Raw genomic sequence first — 14,799 nt, 5'->3', positions numbered from 1 at the left:
TTGATTGAAGGTATTTGCGTGAATACTATGTGTTATGAATTCGTATTGTGATACTATATATATATATATATATATATATATATATTTATTATCGACATGCTTGTTATATTATATTATGTTATATTACATTATACTATATGTTATGGTAATTTACCATTTAAAGATAAAGATGTCGAAAGATTATCTTCATAGGCCCAAAAAAGCTACGGTCCAAACCAACTTAGTGGTCCAAAGGCCCAGCCAAGTTCAAGTCTATTGACCCGCCGAGGAGACGAGTCATCTTTTACCGACACGAAGTGCGGGATTAGTCGACCCCTCATAAGTTGAGACGACTCCCTAAATAGTCGGCTCGACCACCTTCTCGACAATTTACTCGACCAGAAGCTCACTCGACTGACTGGTCAAATCATATGGACGACTCACAAATCGACCCATCTTTACAAAGGAGATAAGATCCAGCTAAGCCACCATCAATCAACACCACAGTTTATTGAGCGATCCTATCAAGATCTCAACTCTGACAAATCTCGTGCGAAAACAGCTCACTCTACACATAAGTCACTTCCTAGAGATCACTAAGATACTCTTCTGTGCTCGAATGACTTCCCCTCCAGTCGTCAGCCTCCATCTGTAAAGCGAAGGAGGCCCAAACAGTCGGCCTATCATCCGTCCTGTCTCATTTATCGAATCTGGGATATTTCCAAGACGCCCTCTCCTGTGCTCGAATGAATTCTCTTCCAGTCGCCAGCCGACATCTGAAAAGCGAATGAGGCCCAAACAGTCGGCCTATCCTCCGTCCTGTCTCATCTATTGAATCTGGAATATTTCCAAGACGTCCTCTCCTGTGATCGAATGACTTCCCTTCCAGTCGTCAGCCGACATCTGTAAAATGAAGGATGACTCAGCAGCCTGTCTGCTCACCCCGCAATCGCCCTCCTATGCCTAGTTAAATCCAAAGGTCAATCTCAGAGGGAATGGACTATAAAAGGAGGTAAGGTGGGTAAAGGTAGGGAGACTTTTTTTTGAACTCTCTTGGGATTTTTTGAAACTCTCTTAAGACTTATGAACTCTTTTTTTGCAAAACTCTAAGCAATAAAAAAAAACTATGCCTCCTTTTAAAAACTCAAGAAGAGTTATTGAGGCCAGGGCCTCAATGATCCTCGGATCTTCTCTCAAACTCCACTCAAGCTCATCAGCTGACTTGACCGTCGGAGGTACCACGGGGGAACCGGTCCCCGCCCTCTTACGAGTTTCTTCTTCTTGTTTGTGCAGAAAGATCAGGAATTCCAGTCCAATGATCGAACATAAAGTCGAAGGATGAGTCGTCCCCATCTCTCATCCTCTCCCTCTTCACCGTCAATGCGAAGATCGGAACAACATCCCTCGGCGGAAACCCCTCATCGGCTGTGTGATATCAGACATCAACACTATATTATATTATATTATACTATATTAGTGTTAATCTAGTATATTAGTAATATTTATTAAATATTAATAATTTAAATATCTTATATTAATAATATAATGGGATATTAAATACTAATATTTAATAATGTTATATCTATATATATACTACTATAAAAAGAGGATTGGGTGTTAAAACGTTTAATTTCCTCTTTTACCCTCTTAAATTGATAAATTCTAAGTATGTCATTATCTCTAATTAATTTTTTATTAAATAAATACAATCACTTATTAATTATGCACCTCCTCACCTTCCTAAATAATTAATAATTATCAATAATATTATAATTATTAGTTATTTAATAATAATATGATATAATAATTATAAAATAAATATACATAATTATTAATAGTAACCAATTAAATTATTATTATTATAATTATTTATGAATTATAATAACATAATTAAAATAATAGTACGCATAAAATAATATATTACTAAATAGTATTAAGAATTATACTATAATTCAATGAGCAATAAAATAAATAGAATAGATATTTAATATCATAAATAGTGTAATTATTTTAATAATATCACATAAATTATGAATTACTCTATTTATCTAGAATTATATTATTAAATAAATTAAATAAATAATTTAATATTATTTTTAGAATATTTTCTCAAAGATTATTACATGATACTAAATAATCTATATTAGTATATTTTCTCAAAGATTATTACATGATACTGAATAATCTATATTAGTAATGATTGAAAACTAACTTTTTTTACCAAAAAAATTATTCAATATTAGTAGTAGTACTATTAATTGTTGATGATAGTATAATAAAAATGTATAAAATGTTTATAGTACTAAATTATTTAAGAGCATAATTAAAAAAATAAAATTAGATAAATATTTATAGTATCTAGATAGTATAATTTTTTTAAATAGTATTACTTGAACTAAGAATTATAATTTTAAATAAGATACATTACAGTAAACTCCTATAAACTTTCAACATTTTGCAGTAAACAGATTCTATGAACTTTCAAAATCCTCTAATAACTTTTATAGAAAGCCCCCAATATCTTTTAGATAAATTAAGCCAAACCCCCAATAACTTTCAAAATGCATTTTAATGCAATTTTCTAGTTGTAATTTATAGGGTTATATGTAAAATTTAGAAAATTATTGGGGGTTTTCTTTAAAACAGAAAAGTTATTAGGGCTTTAGTGTGATTCCGAAAGTCCATAGAGGCTGAAAGTTCATAAGGGTTTAGTGTAATTTACCCTGTTAAATAATTATAATGAGAAGTAACTATCGCAATATATTACTAGTATTAAGCGTAACTCTCTAGGCAACATCAGGAAAAATCTAGCAAGATCAATACAGCTTAGTTAATTTAGAGTTAAGTTAACAACTTTCAAGTTAGGGGGTCATATTTATAAGCTTTTTAAAAAACAATTGTAGATTTGGCGGACCTATTTTAAAAAAGGTTAACACAGGGCAATCATAATAAGAAAAACGTTCAATCCAATAACTACACAATAATAATTGATTCATACATTTATTTTTAACAACTTTATTATACAAGTTTATTTATTAACACATAATTTTACTATTTAATAAAAAAATTTAAAACTTAAAACATTTACGTTCACGTGTAAAGCATGTGTATTGTACTAGTATAATAAAATAGTTAAAGTAATAAAATAATAAAAAATAATAAAATCTAAATATATTAATACAAAAATTATAAAATAATTTATTAATCATAAATAACAATATACCAACATGAAAACTATAATATGTTATATAATGTTCATTTATTAATAACGTATGAGTAATAACATAATAATAATATTATTAATAGTTATATTATATTATTATTAAAAAATAATATTATTTAATAATATTATATAATATACAACAATAAAAAATTGATACACCAAAATAATTAAATATATTATTATTTTAAAATAACATATTTATAATATATTAAATTACTAATAACGTATGAGTAATAACATAACATTAATATTATTAGTAGTTATGTTATACTATTATTATTATTGTATTATTAAGAAAATAATGTTATTTTAATATTATATAATATACGGTGATAGCAAATTGATACACCAAAATAAACAAATATATTATTATTTTAAAATAATATGTAATAATTTTAACATAATGCAATATCGTTATAATTTAATATTATAACACATTATAATATGATATATTGTACTAATAATATCATAAGGTAAAATAAATACTATACATTTTAACTATATTGTATTTTATATATATATGGGTATGCTTGGTACCAAGCATAAATTTTGTGCATGGTAGTAAGATGGTATAATCCACTCCACTCATTCAAATGGAGAACCACATTTACATGGGTTGAAGAGTGCATGGGGATATGCAACCATTTGAATGAGTGGGGGGGGGAGATGTACACCTCATTACCAAGCATAACTTTTGTGCTTAGTATCAGCATACCCATTTTTTCTCAATATATATATAGAGAGAGAGAGAGAGAAATGGGTATACTTGGTACCAATGATCCTTGTAGTGATGTGGACACATCTTGTCCATACATCACACCTAGAAGAGGAGCCTCACCAACTCCAAGGTGTGATGTATGGACAAGATGTGTCCCATCACTACCAAGGATCCTGCCCAAGTATACCATATTCCTTATATATATATATATATATTATATATATATAGTATTATATATAATATATATATATATATATATAATATATATATATATAATATATTCTATATATATAAACACACATACATATATATTACTACTATGGTATGAAGGTTAAACTGTGTTGACAAACACACGCACCATTAGGGATGGGCACTGGGGCCAGGTCAGCCCACAAGCTCGCTTGTTTGACTCGATCTTCAGTTCTGCTTAATTAGGCTCGGTGAGGGACAGGACCGATTCGGGCCACTACACTAGCGGGTCGCAGGACCTGCTACGTAGGTCTAAGTCAAATACGAGCCAACAACCGGTCGGCCCGAAGGCTACGAGGCCGGCTGGGCCTATATTGTCAACGGATGACTGCTTGTCTTAGCCAATGGCTCTCATTTGGTTGTAATAATATCTTTTATTTATGTTTATCGTAAATTTTTTATTCTTGTATTTTTTTTAAACTAATGGATTGATATTATGCACTCATTAATGTAAATCTTGCTCTGAACTGCATTAAATCTCTGTGTTTGTGAAGATTCTTTCTGTAACTGATGCAAATATGTAATTTTACTTAATATAATTATTTTTTTCAATTTTTACAATCATGTTATTGTTAGCTTGTTATTTACATACAATTCTTAAGTGTTAAACAATATTATTGAAAAAAAAAACTATTAAAATTAAATATTAAAAATTAATAAAAAATAATTAAGTGGGCTAGGTGGGCCGACCCGTGTCATGGTTTGTCCCGCATGTTTATGGGCTTGCGGGCAGGCGGGTTGAGCTCTAGACCCGGGAACAAGTGGCAAAACATAGCTCACTCAACTCGCTACAAGTCGTGGGCTAGCTAGCCTCGACACTAAGCTCGGATGGGCCGGCCTAGAGCCAGCACGACCCGTTGCTCAACCCTACCCACCATGGTGTTTTGCTAACACTTTGGATGAAAAACAGAATATCATGTTGTTTTTTTAAGAAAAACACAACAGGAGAAACACCTGCATGTTGTTTTGTTTGCGGTATTTGTAATGGAGCAAAGACTTAATGAGTGTTTATTGCATGTTTGATTAACATTTGGTATGAGCAATCTATAGATGAGACCAAAGAATTGAAAGAAATTTTGAACATAGTGGATGAATATATAAGAGAGAGGAAACTTTGGCTATTCTGATTTCTAGCTTTGCATAACATCTGAAGTCATCTGAAGAAGTGTGTACAAATTAAGCATCACGACTGCAGACCTACACTGCATAACAAAATCATCCAGAAAGCATAAATTAATGGAGTATGGTTGGGTGTTGATGGAGAGTGCAATCTGATGAAGATATTGGAGTCGCAAGAAGAAGAAAAGAGAAAGTTGTTACCCTTTGAAGTCTTTTAGTTTATGAATAACACGTTTAACAAAATTATGATAACGGCCGTTAAGAGTAAAACTCCTAACTAGCTTCTTCATCTAAATATGGTGTACACCTTTCTATATCATATTTGGTCGGGTTTAAAATATTTTGATCAAGTTATTACCAAATATATACCTTGCTTTTAAACTAATACCGTTTCTAATTTTCTACAAGAAAAATCGGTATATACTTGGCCTTCATTTCTCTTTTGTTATACTCAATCGAGTCGGAAAATCTTTACTCGAGACGGTGCATGAGGAGGGAAAAAAAAGACAAGGAACCAAAAAAGTAATAAAAAAAAAGGTTGTGGCTGAATGTTTTACACGTACTGATCAAAGCTCAAGTCAACCAATCGAAGTTGCGTCGACCATTTTGTTCAAATTCTAGGCTCTACGCCTAAATTTTGGCTGCTCGGCTTGCTGGGGTTTTTGGTTTCACCTTTAAAAAAAATCATGTACGTGTCTAGACTTCTTCCAAATTCGATGAACTTTTAGCCTTTCATTTTCAACCTACAGCTAATATTCCAGGGAGCTGCAATTTTGCCTTTTATTATCTTATTTCATTTATTTTTCCCACTCAGGTTATATATATAGAATCTAAAACAAAGCGTTTGTATCAATTGATCATAATGTCAGAAAAATATTTAAGTAAAAACATAAGAGTAATCAAAGGTACGGTGTAGCCTGTCTCATATGTTACAGTTATAATTAAAAACAAGGCAACCTCCCATGAGAAATATTCTAGAGCACAAAAGACACAATTAACAAATACTAATCAGATATTATTATTCAACCGACACTCTGTTAATCTTTAAGAACTAATTAAACAATATAGAAGCAAACAAATGACTTGATTAACTAGAGTTGACTGATAACAAAGAGCAACTCTTAAGCTAGTACTTCTCCCTCCATGTACTTCATTTCTTGTGGAAGCTCCCCTAACTAATATGATGAGTTGACTATACATATACATACAATGAAAGAATACAAGTACGCAAAGGAAAATACCAACCTCTCTCTCTCTCTCTCTCTCTCTCTCTCCCTCTCTCTCTCAAGTCTTGACCCAAATTTCCTGCCTAAGTCTGGCAAAAGCCATTAGAGTAAGATATACATTAGTATGGATTGAAAGTCAAATGTGCATGCATGGTTTGCTTATTTGAGCAAGTATAAATACAGGGATCCAACAATGGCGGTGGTATTTGTGGTGCTCCGTAGCTTGATTAATTAATCAAATATCTTTCTCCTTTGCTTAATTTAAACTTCTTCAGGTTTATATTTATGAATTCAAGGCAGAAGAACGAAGGTCTGCAGCTATCTTGGTGGTGAGGGGATTTTGGCAAAGCAATCCCGGTGATTCTCTTTATTAAGAATCATTTGTCATGTGAAAATGGTTTCTTGGGATTTGGCGTTTGACAATCCAAGTGCATTCTGGGATTTCAATCAATTTGCTGGCTTTACTACTGTTCAACTTTTATTCTCTTTTTTGGCTTTACTTTAAAACTACACCTCTTAACGTGCTACAAGCCTACAAGAGTATCTATTTAGAATCCCTAAACTACATATATAGTCGACATTATTTGCTAAGTCAGATCGAGATATAACACCAGAAATTCGTGACGATAGATTAACTTTTGCACTCAATTTAACGGGTAGAAGATAAACCGTCTTTTAAATTGAGGGTCAAAAAGTAATGTTGTTTGAGAATTCAGGGAGCAGATGTTGATAAAAAAAGTTATAGGGGGTATAGATGACCAGACACCGTAGTGGTGCAAAAAATGCAATTAATCCTCAAAAGTGACATATATTTATATTGCTTTCTATGATTTTCAAAATAGCTAGTGTGGTCCGTATGAAACCTTTTCTTGACTGTGAACACCCTTTTCGCAAGCTTGTGGTTTTTGTTCTCGAATGGGCTTATTTAGAGTAAAAAGACCAAACCTGATCAGATATCTAGGGAAGCTAGAGTTAACAAATCAATAGCAGGCACAGACCCCTATTCTTTAGGTGTGTATGCTCATTGGAAGGGGGAGGGCATCCTATTATTTACCCCTCGACCACGTGAGGTGTTATATATTTTGCTCGAATTTTCACACAGATTTATTGCTCTGCTAAAAGAATTAGAAGCTTGCTTCTTCATCGCTTTGTATGATAAAAAAAATGGCAAATATAACTAGTTTTAATTAGCTTTACCAATATTGTTTTAAACCTCTCTGTCTTCACTATCAAAAAAAATAGCGGATAGACCAGTACTGTTATCGCAATCATCGACTTAATTGTTAAATCAGTGGTTGCGATATTTCTTGTCAGTGTAAATTAGGAATGAGTAACAATTTACTATTATAGAAGTAATAATCTCTCCTCTCCGCTCCTTTTCACTAGCGAAGAGTTGAAGAGGAACCCAATCTTTTTCGCCATGAACCTGACCGGAGCTCATCAAGTTCCGTCTGTTCTACTCTTCCTCCATTGTTATATATTTTTCTTTTACGATAACAGAACCCTTAATGTTTAATATTAGTAGTATTATATAATTAGTAAAGCGTAGAAATTAGAGGGACGCGTATAAGAAAGCCATGCGTACATTGATTGTGTTCCTCGCACTCTTAGCCCCATTCTTCGCCTCCAAAACAGGCTTTTTATGGGTGTCGGAGGTGAAGAGGAGCGTGAATGAGAGATGACTGGGGTGAATTAAACGCCTCCATGCACCCCCCCTGCAACAATGCCACCTACGTTACTTGAACTCTAATTGAACTCAAATCCCATGTGAGTGATTGAGCCTCGCCTGCCTTTCGGGCTTCTCACCTTTCATTTATTAATTTGTTTTTATTTTTTAACCTCCCATAATTATTTTTTTTAAGCAACACGAGACTCACAACATCGGGTGTGTGTGCGTGTCTACATAAACTCCAAACCTGAGTCAGTCCTTGGCACAAGATCCACTGCCTTCTCAAACGTCGCAAATTAATCTCTTTATAAGTTCATATATACTTGCTAAAGAGCTTTGCAGTGGGCATTATTCGATCACTAGTTTAATTTTCCCCCGCTTCCCAATTTTGTCATCTCCAGCTTCCAAGCCTCTGAGCCTCTCTTCTTCTGGGTTCATTTTCAAGTGCAACTTATTCTCTTCAATGATTGCGTTCCTCTTGCTAAGTTGAAAGGAGTTTAATTAACTCGAGGTATTATTACTATTACTTCTACTTCCTGAGTATATCGCTGTCTTAGTTAGGCGGTTCGATCATCTTATATATTTAGTACCAAATGCATGTTTTTAGTCGCTTCCTGAGTCCCTATCTTCATAATCATCATTTGCCACATATATAGCATATATTCTTTCTCGTTGTTTGGTTAAAAGTGTACTCTTATTAACTGAATGTAGTATACTATTGTTATTACTTATGTGATATCTGCTAGTTATTCTCCGAGGGTCTTTTTTTTTCCATGGGGCCGGTCTCATGCAAGTGTTTTTTGCAAAACTAAATTTCCATGTCAAAACTTCTAATTTGTTTTTGAGGAAATATTCATGGGAAAAGTTGCCAGATTTTGCTAGCATATAAGCACGATCCTTTTGTCATAGGCTCATAATTGCTCTCTTGCCACCTAACCAAACAAAACCCACAGAAATATGATTAGGAAAGTTTGGGATTTTGCAGGATATTGTTTACTGCTTGCAATATTTAAGGAGCATAAATCTACATCTCTAACAATCCCAACTTGAAAATTGGTGCTTCTCTACTAAAGGTTTTTTTTTTCTGAATGTTTGATTTAGATTTTGATTAACACGACTTCAAACTACTAAAATAAAAGTAAACAAAAAAGTTACTATTAATTGGTGCTGTTTTTTTTATTGAAGCTTAATTATTTGATGCAGGTTTCTCCATCCCTCCACAGTTTTCAAATTTCATCAAATGGGTTTTGTTCGAACTCCAAGCGTAAGTAGCAGCGATTACCTCGAAGGCATGATGAACGATTACGCCGCAGGAAAAGGTAACAAAGCAAGAGTAGCAAAGTTCTCCTCTGCTCGCCTCGTAGCTGCCCTCACTTTCCTCCAGTTCACTTTCGCCATCTACGCCACTTTTCTCCTCTACTACATGAGCCCTTCTGTCGATCTCCGAACAAAACCAGACTTCTCATGGGCCACTCGAGTCGCTCAACAGTGGAGGCACTTCATCGTTCAGCCTCATCAAATGCTCGCCGGTGTTCAAGAAAACCTAGTCCCTCTATTGCCATCAGAAGTCTGCGAGCGAGAGCGGATCGATTTTGAACAGAAGAAATCTAATGATGCTGTTATGATAAGGCTCAAGAGAGAGCTCTATGACGAAGTGTTGCAGTTTCAGAAGAGTAGTTTCGGGACGGAAACGCTCGATGAGCTCATGAGAATGAAGTCCAAATGGAGCTTGACGAGTCCTAACATACCTAAAGTTACTGTCATCTTGAACCATTTCAAGAGGAAAACGCTTTGTTCTCAGCTCGAATCGCTGCTTCATCAGACGCTGCCTTTTCACCATGTGTGGGTGCTTTCCTTTGGTAGTCCAAATGAGCTCTCCCTGAAAAGAATTGTAGACAGTTACAACAATTCAAGAATTAGCTTCATCAGCTCGAGCTATGATTTCAAGTACTACGGAAGATTTCAGATGGCTCTACAAACGGAATCAGACTTTGTCTATATTCTCGATGATGATATGATACCAGGGAGGAGAATGCTGGAGATACTGACGCACGTTGGAGGAACCGATAAGTACCAGAATTCTGTTCTGGGGAGTATAGGAAGGATACTTCCTTTCAGGGAGAAGAACTTTAGGTTTCCCAGTTACAGGAAGTTTCGGTCAAAGGAGGCAGGATTGTATTTACCTGATCCTGCATATGACATAACCGTTGATAGAATCGTGCAGGTGGACTTCTTGTCGAGCTCTTGGTTTCTGTCTGCTGATCTTGTGAAGACGCTGTTCGTGGAGAAACCCTTCACTTTTATGACTGGTGAAGATCTGCATCTCAGGTAACAAGTCGCATATGTAAGAGTATACTTCTGTACCAATTCCTACACAGAAACCTGATCTGATAAATGTTTTTCCGTTGGTAGCTATCAACTCCAGAAGTACAGAAATGCGGGATCCTATGTGCTTCCAGTTGATTCGAATGACAAGGAAACATGGGGTGACAGTGAGCACAGGCTTGCTTATGTGTCCGAGACCACCGTAATCTTCAAGGATATCGTCGAAGTACGAGATGATCAATGGTGGAAGGCACTCACTAGCGGCTACGTCACACAGTGGGCTGCGATGTACCCTCAGAAGATCGACGCTCTCTTCTATGCTCATTCGCTTGACGAAGTGAAAGCGTTAGCTCCTTTGCTGGAGAAGTTCAGAGCCACAGCTAGAAGGAAGGCCTATATCGCGGTCTCCGGTGGGAGCTTCTGCCCTTGTGAAGAAGCCGCCGCAGCTCTCAACTGGCCTAGGACAGTATGCAAGGAGAGGTGGTTCAAGATCTTTGATCTAGATGTTGGAGCCATTCTGGGAGTTTCCAATTCAGAGGTCCCAATCTTGCAATCGGTCTACTCTAGCATCAAGGGGCTTCTGAAAATTCACAATCCCAGTATGCTTATAACAGTTGCTGATGTAGACGTCAATGTGAAGAATGCTCTCAAGATGGCTGCCGAAACTAGTCAGAACCAGACAGCTTTGGTTCTTCTGCCAAGGTCTTCCATCACCAAGGTTCTCTGGATTCCTAGTCTAAGACCAGCAGCATTAACAAGTAAGAACCCTGCCTTAATTCGCCCAATTCTAACAGACCTTGTAAGGCTCAAGCAATCCATTTATTATCTGTAAATATTGCAGACTGGAACAGGATGAGGCTCTCGGTCAACGTCATCACCCAGAACCGTGCAACCTCTCTTCTTAGACTCCTCCAATCCCTCCAGAATGCTTTCTATCTTGGAGATGAGGTCCCTTTGAGCTTCAACATGGACAGCAGGGTCGACGAGGAGACCCTGAAGATTGTCGGATCCTTCAACTGGACACATGGGCCCAAAGTCATAAAAAGGAGGATCATTCAAGGTGGCCTGATCCGAGCAGTTAGCGAGAGCTGGTACCCTTCCTCTGATGATGATTTTGGCCTCTTACTGGAAGATGACATTGAGGTATCTCCCTACTATTTTCTATGGATCAAGTATGCTCTCATGGCTTACTACTATGATCCCCAAGTCTCCCTCCCTGAGCTTTCTTCCATATCTCTTTACACCCCAAGGCTCGTTGAGGTGGTGAAGGAGAGACCCAGATGGAATGCAACTGAATTCTTCAAGAAGATTCACCCCAACACTCCTTACCTCCATCAGCTCCCCTGCAGTTGGGGAGCAGTTTTCTTCCCCAAACACTGGAGAGAGTTCTACGCGTACATGGGCTCAAGGTTCACTGAAGACGCAAAGCAGAGCCCGGTTCAAATTCCCAAGTCAAGGACTAATGGCTGGCAAGCCTCGTGGAAGAAGTTTCTCATTGACATGATGTACTTGAGAGGGTATGTTAGCTTGTATCCGAACTTCCCAAACCAAATGAGCTTCTCGACGAACCATATGGAGCCAGGAGCACACATCAGCGCCAAGGACAATGTGGTGAAGCACAACAAGGAAGACTTTGAAGTGCCCCTGCTGCGTGATGATTTCGCCAATTATTTGCCAGTTGGGAAGTTGCCTCCAGCTTCGAGGTTGCCAGTCCTGAACTTGTTTAATCAACCTACACCACTGAAGGGATTAAAAGCAGCAGGAGCAAAGCTTGGACAAGATGTCATCAAGTGTAGCAGTGACAGTGAGATTGTCGTGGTTGATCACAGTACAGGTTTACCTCAGACTTGCTCACAGTTATAAGAAGAATGATGTTAACCAGAAGGTATTCATTTAATTTTTTGCTATGTTCTTGGGGGACGAGGTGTTATATTTAGATTCAAAAGATTGAAGGGCCTGTGGCAGTGGGCTCATTTGCTACTTTTGGCGGGAGCGGATATTGCCGTAACAAAATATGTACTTAATCTGTGTTATTTTGCAAATTACTGATTCTTGTTCATTTTCCTAATGAAGGGTATTTCACAATTTCTACGCTAATGTAGCCAAAAGTGACTTCTTATCGTCCGTTCTCTCTTGCACGCACAAGCCGGTTGAAGTGTTTTTTGCATAGATGAGAAATCACATAACATTCTTCACCTATGACTCGAGTGGGTTCAGTCTTTACATTAACACCATCTACATTGGTATTCTGATGCACGGAAACAATAACTTGATTGTGTATCAGAAAATACTTGAAAGAGGAAAATTGACAGCATGATCATCCAATAACAATATTTAAGTGGTTAGTCAAGGAAATTTTTTGTTTGGACTGATTATCTCATGTATACTCATAAGCGAAAAAATATGAACACGAAAATCCTTTACCTGTCCCTCGAAAGCATATAAAGACCATCCATGTGCATGACTAATACCATTCAGTATTTTATGTATGTCATGAAAGTTATATAGATCACAATTCCTTCTATTCGAACATATTATGACTTTTTTAAAATAAAAAAGGATGAATTTTAATGTATAGTTGGTGTTACTTTCCTTTGGTAGGGAGAGGAATTTAAAAAAAGATGTTTCCAAAACCATAATTTAAGGCATTAGACATATAAGGATGTGTATTTTAAACAGAAAAGAGTTGGAAGAAAACAATAATCTCTCCAGAGACAAAACAAACAATCCAGCAAACATGATGATCAGAGTTATTAAATCCATGTAACAAATAAATGTGATTATACAAAATAGCATTATCCACCATTTTTAGAAATGGGCCCACATTTATAAAAATCTCAGAGCTTGGGATGAAATAGGGAAGAACTCGATCCACATTACTAGCAAGTAATAAGATCAGCAAAAGAACTACTCCAAAAGGATGAAGGAGGACTTTGTGAGAAAATACCAGACTGCAACTGCCTCATCTCCCTGTCGCCATTAACAACTGATTTGATGATGGAATACTTTTTTGCCCAACTCTGAACCTTCAAGTCGAAATGTTGGAAATGGGTGTAGACCCTTACCTTATCAGCGACGAACGAGATGAGCTCCGGCAACGTCGAACAGCTCAGACGAGCTCCAGGTTTCAGTTGGCCTTCATATGTAAGAGATGAGGGCGGAGCCACACAGAAGAAGATGCTTGTTAAGAGAGAGCCTGCTGATGGCGGTATGGTCTCCAAGTGGGAGATTGTTGGAAATGGGTATAAACCCTTACCTTATCAGCGACGAACGAGATGAGCTCCGGCAACGTCGAACAGCTCAGACGAGCTCCAGGTCATGGGGACTTCAGGCGAAGTCAAATCGGCGGCGAATCGACAGCTTCAGGCGAGGCTGAGTTGGAGAAGGCGCGGATGAATTCGAACAGGCGAATTTGGATTTTGGGAACTCAGGCGAATGTTTGAGACCCCTTGCTGGCGAGATTCAACGTTTGGCGATTTCGAACGGAGTAAAGTCGGGCGAAATCGTTGCAGGCGAGCTTTGGGGATGAGCAGGCGAGATCGTTGTTCGCCTTCCCCATTCGTTCTTTCGCCAGCGCTGTTGGGAAATAGCTGGCATTAGCTGGCTAGGGTTTCCCTATAAAAGGAAAACCATGAGCAGCGAATGAGTGGTTCAAGCCCCAATTTTTCTTCTCAGAGCAGTTACTCTTGCGGCGGCTATTAAAGGAGAGAATTTTCAGAGGGAAATTCTACTGAGTTCCTGTAGCGATTTATTGAGGAGAAAAAGAGAAGATTTTACTGTTGTAAAATCTCGCGCCTTTTATTTGAACAACAGAGAGTTTTTTTTTCTGTTTGGTTCTTTTGAGAGATCTCAAGTTTTGAGATCTGCTCTTTACAAGCTTTGTAATCTTCTTTAATATAAAGGAAATTATTTGTGTGGCTCCTGAGGACGTAGGCAAGTTGCCGAACCTCGTTAAAACTCGGTGTTCTCTGTTCTTGCGATAATTTTTTGATTTGTAGTAATTCCTTTTTTCCATTGCTTAAACACAAGATCCGGTAGGGCAATTCCGCAGAACGGGTGTCAGAGCGTATCTGAGTTTATCCCCAAAAACTGGTATCAGAGCCCTTGTTCAGATTTGTGTGTGTAAGAATGGCAGAAGAAGGCAAATCTAAAATTGAGAAGTTTGACGGATCAGACTTTGCCTACTGGAAGTCACAGATGGAGGACTATCTGTACCAGAAGGACCTTTACCGTCCGTTGATGGGTAAAGCAAAGGGCAAGAAGAAAGAAGAATCCGACGAGGACTGGGAAA

At 36.9% G+C, this 14,799-nt stretch overlaps 1 protein-coding gene and 1 long non-coding RNA gene across 2 annotated transcripts; one reads left to right on the top strand and one right to left on the bottom strand.

The window, feature by feature from the left end:
- LOC109836292 lies at window positions 9,266-13,119 on the top strand. The gene is made up of 3 exons (XM_020404151.1): window positions 9,266-10,511; window positions 10,596-11,266; window positions 11,350-13,119. Exons 1-3 carry the CDS (start codon window positions 9,424-9,426, stop codon window positions 12,369-12,371), a joined length of 2,781 nt encoding a protein of 926 aa, XP_020259740.1. The 5' UTR covers window positions 9,266-9,423; the 3' UTR covers window positions 12,372-13,119.
- LOC109836293 lies at window positions 13,239-13,830 on the bottom strand. Its single transcript, XR_002245896.1, has 2 exons — window positions 13,765-13,830; window positions 13,239-13,573 (listed from the first exon to the last, which is right to left on the bottom strand). It is a non-coding gene; the product is annotated as an uncharacterized LOC109836293 (long non-coding RNA).

Source organism: Asparagus officinalis, chromosome 4 (genome assembly GCF_001876935.1).
Source record: "Asparagus officinalis chromosome 4, Aspof.V1, whole genome shotgun sequence".
NCBI lineage: Eukaryota > Viridiplantae > Streptophyta > Magnoliopsida > Asparagales > Asparagaceae > Asparagus > Asparagus officinalis.
The sequence above is the reverse complement of the archived record's forward strand: the minus strand, read 5'-3'. Positions and strand labels throughout refer to the sequence as shown.

Bases quoted from the DNA above. Each gene is read 5' to 3' on its own strand.
- LOC109836292 (XM_020404151.1), top strand. From the start codon at position 9,424: ATGGGTTTTGTTCGAACTCCAAGCGTAAGTAGCAGCGATTACCTCGAA. The intron at 10,512-10,595 runs GTAACAAGTCGC...TTCCGTTGGTAG, and splicing joins GGTGAAGATCTGCATCTCAG to CTATCAACTCCAGAAGTACA. The intron at 11,267-11,349 runs GTAAGAACCCTG...TAAATATTGCAG, and splicing joins AAGACCAGCAGCATTAACAA to ACTGGAACAGGATGAGGCTC.